This window comes from Bison bison, unplaced genomic scaffold (assembly GCF_000754665.1).
Source record: "Bison bison bison isolate TAMUID 2011002044 unplaced genomic scaffold, Bison_UMD1.0 scf7180017864383, whole genome shotgun sequence".
In the NCBI taxonomy this organism is placed as follows: domain Eukaryota; kingdom Metazoa; phylum Chordata; class Mammalia; order Artiodactyla; family Bovidae; genus Bison; species Bison bison.
This window is the reverse complement of record NW_011494955.1, coordinates 2,772,446-2,779,433: the sequence shown is the minus strand read 5'-3', so window position 1 is coordinate 2,779,433 and position 6,988 is coordinate 2,772,446. Positions and strand designations below refer to the sequence as shown.

The following is a 6,988-nucleotide window of genomic DNA, read 5'->3' as shown; positions in this document are numbered from 1 at the left end:
TCAGCCTAGCAACCAGGAACCTGGGAAGAGGGGTGGCACTGGTGGGTAGCCTCCCTGCTGACCTCCCTGACCCTCCCGTGTTAGGTCCGGAAGCAGCAGAAGGAGCACACTAACCTAATGGCAGAATATCGGAATAAGCAGCAGCAGCAGCAACAACAGCAGCAGCAGCAACAGCAGCAGCACTCAGCCGTACTTGCCCTTAGCCCTTCCCAGAGTCCCCGGCTACTCACCAAGCTTCCTGGTCAGCTGCTCCCAGGCCATGGGCTGCAGCCACCTCAAGGACCCCCCGGGGGCCAAGCTGCAGGCCTTCGCCTGACCCCTGGGGGCATGGCCCTACCTGGACAGCCTGGTGGCCCCTTTCTCAACACCACCCTGGCCCAACAGCAGCAACAGCAACATTCTGGAGGAGCTGGGGCCTTGGCTGGCCCCTCAGGGGGCTTTTTCCCTGGCAACCTTGCTCTTCGAGGCCTGGGACCTGACTCGAGGCTTTTACAGGAAAGGCAGCTGCAGCTCCAACAGCAGCGCATGCAGCTGGCCCAGAAACTGCAACAGCAGCAGCAGCAGCATCTCCTAGGACAGGTGGCAATCCAGCAGCAACAGCAGCAGGGCCCGGGAGTACAGGCAAACCAGGCTCTGGGTCCCAAGCCCCAGGGCCTTCTGCCTCCCAGCAGCCACCAGGGCCTCTTGGTCCAGCAGCTGTCCCCGCAACCACCCCCGGGACCCCAGGGCATGCTGGGCCCTGCCCAGGTCGCAGTGTTGCAGCAGCAGCAACCACACCCTGGAGCTTTGGGCCCCCAGGGCCCTCACAGACAGGTGCTCCTGACCCAGCCACGGGTGCTAAGTTCCCCCCAGATGGCACAGCAGGGTCAGGGCCTTATGGGACACCGGCTGGTCACATCCCAGCAGCAGCAGCAGCAACAGCACCAACAGCAAGGATCCATGGCTGGGCTTTCCCATCTTCAACAGGGTCTGATGCCACACAGTGGGCAGCCCAAAGTGGGCGCTCAGCCCATGGCTGCCTTGCAGCAGCAACAGTTGCAACAGCAGCAGCAGCAGCAGCAGCAGCAACTTCAACAACACCAACAGCTTCAACAACAGCAGCAACAACTTCAACAACAGCAGCAGCAGCAGCAGCTTCAACAGCAGCAGCAGATGGGCCTCTTGAGCCAGAGTCGAGCTTTACTGTCTCCTCAACAGCAACAGCAGCAGCAACAGATGACACTTGGCCCTGGCATGCCAGCCAAGCCTCTGCAACACTTTTCTAGCCCCGGAGCCCTGGGCCCAACCCTTATCCTAACGGGCAAGGAACAAAGCATTGTAGAGACAGCTCTTCCTTCAGAGGCCAGTGAGGGGTCCTCCACACATCAGGGAGGGCCCTTACCAATGGGGACTGTACCAGAGTCCGTGGCCCCTGAACCAGGAGAGGTGAAGCCCTCACTGTCTGGGGACTCACAACTCCTTCTTGTCCAGCCCCAGGCCCAGCCTCAGCCCAACTCTCTGCAGCTGCAGCCACCTCTGAGGCTCCCAGGACAACAGCAGCCGCCGGTTAACTTGCTCCACACAGCAGGTGCAGGAAGCCATGGGCAACCAGGCAATGGATCATCTGAGGCCTCGTCTGTGCCCCACCTACTGGCCCAATCCTCTGTTTCCTTAGGGGAACAGCCTGGATCCATGACCCAGAACCTTCTGAGCTCCCAACAGCCCCTTGGACTAGAGCGGCCCATGCAAAATAACATAGGGCCACAGCCTGCCAAGCCGGGATCTGTCCCGCAGTCTGGGCAGAGCCTGCCAGGGGCTGGGGTCATGCCTACAGTGGGTCAGCTTCGGGCACAGCTCCAAGGAGTCCTGGCCAAAAACCCACAGCTGCGGCATTTGAGTCCTCAGCAGCAGCAGCAGCTCCATGCACTTCTCATGCAGCGGCAGCTACAGCAGAGTCAGGCAGCACGCCAGGCCCCACCATACCAGGAGCCTGGGACCCAGCCCTCTCCCCTCCAAGGCCTCCTGGGCCGCCAGCCCCAACTTGGGGGCTTCCCTGGATCCCAGACAGGCCCTCTTCAGGAGCTAGGGGCCGGGCTTCGACCTCAGGGCCCACCCCGACTCCCCGCCCCACAAGGAGCCTTATCCACAGGACCAGTTCTTGGCCCTGTCCATCCCACACCTCCACCATCCAGCCCCCAAGAGCCAAAGAGACCTTCCTCCCAATTACCTTCCCCTAGCTCCCAGCTCCCCTCAGAGGCCCAGCTCCCTACCACCCAGCCAGGAACCCCCAAGCCCCAGGGGCCACCCTTGGAGCTTCCTCCTGGGAGGGTCTCACCTGCTGCTGCCCAGCTTGCGGATACCTTCTTTGGCAAGGGACTGGGACCTTGGGACCCCCCAGACCACCTAGCGGAAGCCCAGAAGCTGGAGCAAAGCAGCCTGGTACCTGGGCATCTGGACCAGGTGAATGGGCAGGTGGTACCTGAGCCACCGCATCTCAACATCAAGCAGGAGCCTCGGGAAGAGCCATGTGCCCTGGGGTCCCAGGCGGTGAAGAGGGAGGCCAACGGGGAGCCTGTGGGGGCACCAGGTACCAGCAACCACCTCCTGCTGGCAGGGCCCCGCTCAGAAGCCGGGCATCTGCTCTTGCAGAAGCTTCTACGAGCAAAGAATGTGCAACTCAGCACTGGGCGGGGGCCTGAGGGGCTGCGAGCTGAGATCAACGGGCACATTGACAGCAAGCTTGCTGGGCTGGAGCAGAAACCACAGGGTACCCCCAGCACCAAGGAGGTGAGTACTCCAGTTAGAGTGGAGCAGACCTTGTGGGGCCTGGAGCCCAGGGGTAGAGCGAGCAGGTCTGGGCTAAACAAGAGGTGAGGGCGCTGAGGGGCACGGTGGCCTTCACTGTGGGTTTGTCCGACTTAGGATACAGCAGCAAGGAAGCCTTTGACACCGAAGCCCAAGCGGGTACAGAAGGCAAGCGACAGGTTGGTGAGCTCCCGAAAGAAGCTGCGGAAGGAGGACGGGGTCAGGGCCAGCGAGGCCTTGCTGAAACAGCTGAAACAGGTGACCCCCGGGAGCCAGTCCCCTGGTCCCATCCCAGGATAAGGGGGCAGCCTGGCCCCCAGCTGTGTGGTAGCAGAGAGGTACATGCTGCAGGATTCCAACCTTGTCATCTTTCCCCTTCTAGGAGCTGTCCCTGTTGCCCCTCACGGAGCCTACCATCACCGCCAATTTTAGCCTCTTTGCTCCCTTTGGCAGCGGCTGCCCGATCAGTGGGCAGTGCCAGCTGAGGGGGGCCTTTGGAAGTGGGGTGCTGCCCACGGGCCCTGACTACTATTCCCAGCTGCTTACCAAGGTCAGAAAAATGGCAGTACCTTTTGGGGATGATGAGGTTCTTGGGGAGGTGGTGTTGGGGGTGGCAGACTTGAGCAAAGGGCTGATGGAGTGTGGGGCCAGGAGATTATGTCAGTCTCCCTATGCCATCTTGCACACAACACCCCACCCCGCCCCCAGAATAACCTGAGTAACCCGCCGACACCACCCTCGTCGCTGCCCCCCACCCCACCCCCATCGGTGCAGCAGAAGATGGTTAATGGCGTCACTCCATCTGAAGAGCTGGGGGAGCACCCCAAGGATGCCGCCTGTGCCCGGGATACTGAAGGGGTGCTGAGGGGTAAGTCAGGGGCAGAGTGGGCTGCCTCTTGGCCCCGTCTTGGTGGCTAGGGTCCTGTGGTAGGGTTTGGGGTAGGAGTGGGTTGTGTGTTGCTGTGTGTGCATACACAACAGATGGTACTTGAGATAGGAAGGGCCTCTTCGGGACTGATTTGTTGGAGCCAAGGAGGGGCTTCTGGAGTCCAGAGCAAAGGCAGCAGGGCAGGGAGAATATTAATGAAGCTTTTGTTTTTGAGGAATGACCCAAGTTTCCTTACCCACAGGGTATGAACTCCAGTCAGATCTGGATTTGAACTCTGGCTCCTGCATTCATTTAGCTGGGCTACTGCAGCCGAGTAACTTGATTGACTTGTGTGAGCCTCAATTTTCTCACTCTAAAATAAAAACAATACTCACTTAATGGAGTTGTTGAAAGACTATAACCAATGAGCGTACACTGCAGAGTACATTCTTTAGAAAGGCTCAATAAATTTATAGCTCATGTACCCCAAACTGGCAGATGGGTGGATGAGTAGATAGTGGTCATAGAACTGAGCTAGATCTTATACCCGTTAGGCCTGAATCGTGGGAGAAAGCACCAGCAGCTCTGGCCTGACCTCAGCCTGACTTTTCTTCTCCCTACCCTGCAGATGCTTCAGAAGTGAAAAGTCTAGACCTGCTGGCCGCTTTGCCTACCCCCCCTCACAATCAGACTGAGGATGTCAGGTGTGGAAGGGGCAGAGATGGGGATGAGGAATTGGGGTGGGGTACCAGTTGCTCATTTTTCCTTGTTTTTTTCTTTTGACCAATGGCAGATTTCAAATAGGGCTGTAACATCCACAAATCTCTAGATTTGGGAGGGGGCACCTGCTGGGCTATAGCAGTGAGTGTCTACTTTTGGCCCACAGGATGGAGAGTGATGAGGACAGCGATTCTCCTGACAGCATCGTGCCAGCTTCATCCCCTGAGAGCATCCTGGGGGAGGAGGCTCCCCGTTTCCCTCAGCTGGGCTCAGGCCGGTGGGAGCAGGATGACCGGGCTCTCTCCCCCGTCATCCCCATCATTCCTCGGGCCAGCATTCCAGGTAGAGGTGACTCTGGGCCTGGACCCGGCTTGGCTTGGCCAGGCTGCATTGTCAGAGGTCAGGGAGTGAGGCAGCTGGAGCTTACACAGGTCCTTCTTTGTCATTCAGTCTTCCCAGAGAGCAAACCTTATGGAGTCTTGGATCTGGAGACCACCAGGAAGCTGCCTGCCCCAACTTGGGAAAAGGGCAAAGGAAGTGAGGTGTCAGTCATGCTGACGGTTTCTGCTGCTGCCGCCAAGGTATGTCCTGGGGATGCCTCTGGGCCAGGAGGGGATGCCGGTCAGAGGGCAGTCCAGCTTCTCTGGATAAATCCAGTCATTTAAACCTGTGTATTGAGGACCTCCTGTGAATGAAATCCCACACTGAGCTGGAGTGTGGGATTAGAAAAAATGTAGCACAAGGGGCTGCCCTGCCCTCAAGGAGCTCATAGTTCAGGGGTAAAGTGTTACCAAACATGTCCCCCCAGTCACATTGCATGGAATTCTGTTTGTTTTTTTTTTGAAAATGTTATCAGGGTCTTGTGATCAAAGGAAATTGGAAATCTCAGTTAAAATAGCAAAACAGGTTTCTTTGTTACAAGACTCTGCAGATCCTTTACTTTGCTCATGTGTACTGGGACTTTCCAAGGGGTGGACGCAGTGTGTCATTTCCTAAGCCCAGTTACCGCAGGTCTCTTTCTGTGAGCTCCCATTAATGCCCACAGCGATTTGAGAAAGGCTGCCTTTAAAAGAGGTGCATGAGAAGAAGCCAGATGGCACAGGGGCAGGACTGACAAGCCGCTTAGGGACCTGCGTTCTGGGTGTTGTGGTCCCCACCAAGCTGGTGATAGTTCTCACTCTGCCACTCTGCCGACATGGCTGTCATATCCCCTTTCCTGCCCTGGCAGAACCTGAATGGCATGATGGTGGCAGTGGCAGAGCTGCTGAGCATGAAGATCCCCAATTCCTATGAGGTGCTGTTCCCAGAGAGCCCTGCCCGGGCTGGCATCGAGCCTAAGAAGGGGGAGGCTGAGGGCCCTGGTGAGTATGGCAGAAAAACTCCTTGGGGCCCACGGGGAGTGATTGTGGTGGGAATCTCTGACCCCTTCCTTCCTGCAGGTGGGAAAGAAAAGAGTCTGGGAGGCAAGAGCCCAGAGGCTGGCCCTGATTGGCTGAAGCAGTTTGATGCTGTGTTGCCTGGCTATACACTCAAGAGTCAGTTAGACATCTTGAGTCTCCTCAAACAGGTGGGTCTGTTGTTAGAAGACAGGGTGGATATCTGGCTAGGACAGAGAAGGCAGAGGGCTTTGGGGCGAGTGGAATTTGGGTGGGAGGAAAGAGGTGACTAGTTAATTGAGGAGCCAGCACTAACGGTACAGGGCTCTCCTATCTTCCCATAGGAGAGCCCTGCCCCAGAGCCCCCCGCCCAGCACAGCTACACCTACAACGTCTCCAACCTGGATGTGCGACAGCTCTCGGCCCCACCTCCTGAAGAACCCTCCCCACCTCCTTCCCCTCTGGCACCCTCTCCTGCCAGCCCCCCTGCTGAACCCTTGGTTGAACTTCCAGCTGAACCCTCAGCTGAGCCACCCATCCCCTCGCCTCTGCCACTGGCCTCATCCCCTGAATCTACCCGGCCCAAGCCCCGAGCCCGGCCTCCTGAAGAAGGTGAAGATTCCCGGCCCCCTCGCCTCAAGAAGTGGAAGGGGGTGCGCTGGAAGCGGCTCCGGCTGCTGCTGACTATCCAGAAGGGTGGTGTGCGGCAGGAGGATGAGCGGGAAGTGGCTGAGTTCATGGAACAGCTCGGCACAGCCTTGCGACCTGACAAGGTGCCTCGAGACATGCGGCGCTGCTGCTTCTGTCATGAGGAGGGGGATGGGGCCACGGATGGGCCTGCCCGCCTGCTGAACCTGGACTTGGACTTGTGGGTGCATCTCAACTGTGCCCTGTGGTCCACAGAGGTATATGAGACCCAGGGCGGGGCGCTGATGAACGTGGAGGTTGCCCTGCACCGAGGCCTGCTCACCAAGTGCTCCCTGTGCCAGCGCACTGGTGCCACCAGCAGCTGCAATCGAATGCGTTGCCCCAACGTCTACCATTTTGCCTGCGCCATCCGCGCCAAGTGCATGTTCTTCAAGGACAAGACCATGCTATGTCCAATGCATAAGATCAAGGGGCCCTGTGAGCAGGAGCTGAGCTCTTTTGCTGTCTTCCGGAGGGTCTACATTGAGCGGGATGAGGTGAAGCAGATTGCCAGCATCATCCAGCGGGGAGAGCGGCTGCACATGTTCCGGGT

General features: G+C 58.3%; 1 protein-coding gene across 1 annotated transcript in view; it reads left to right on the top strand.

Moving 5' to 3' along the window:
• Positions 1-6,988, top strand: part of KMT2D (lysine (K)-specific methyltransferase 2D) — a 37,775-nt gene that overhangs the window by 25,292 nt on the left and 5,495 nt on the right. The window contains exons 43-52 of the mRNA XM_010858065.1: positions 85-2,766; positions 2,902-3,042; positions 3,167-3,334; positions 3,493-3,652; positions 4,281-4,356; positions 4,539-4,714; positions 4,823-4,953; positions 5,601-5,733; positions 5,812-5,939; positions 6,093-6,988. Of these exons, the coding sequence (XP_010856367.1) occupies positions 85-2,766; positions 2,902-3,042; positions 3,167-3,334; positions 3,493-3,652; positions 4,281-4,356; positions 4,539-4,714; positions 4,823-4,953; positions 5,601-5,733; positions 5,812-5,939; positions 6,093-6,988 (4,691 nt within the window). The remainder of the gene's footprint in view (positions 1-84; positions 2,767-2,901; positions 3,043-3,166; positions 3,335-3,492; positions 3,653-4,280; positions 4,357-4,538; positions 4,715-4,822; positions 4,954-5,600; positions 5,734-5,811; positions 5,940-6,092) is intronic.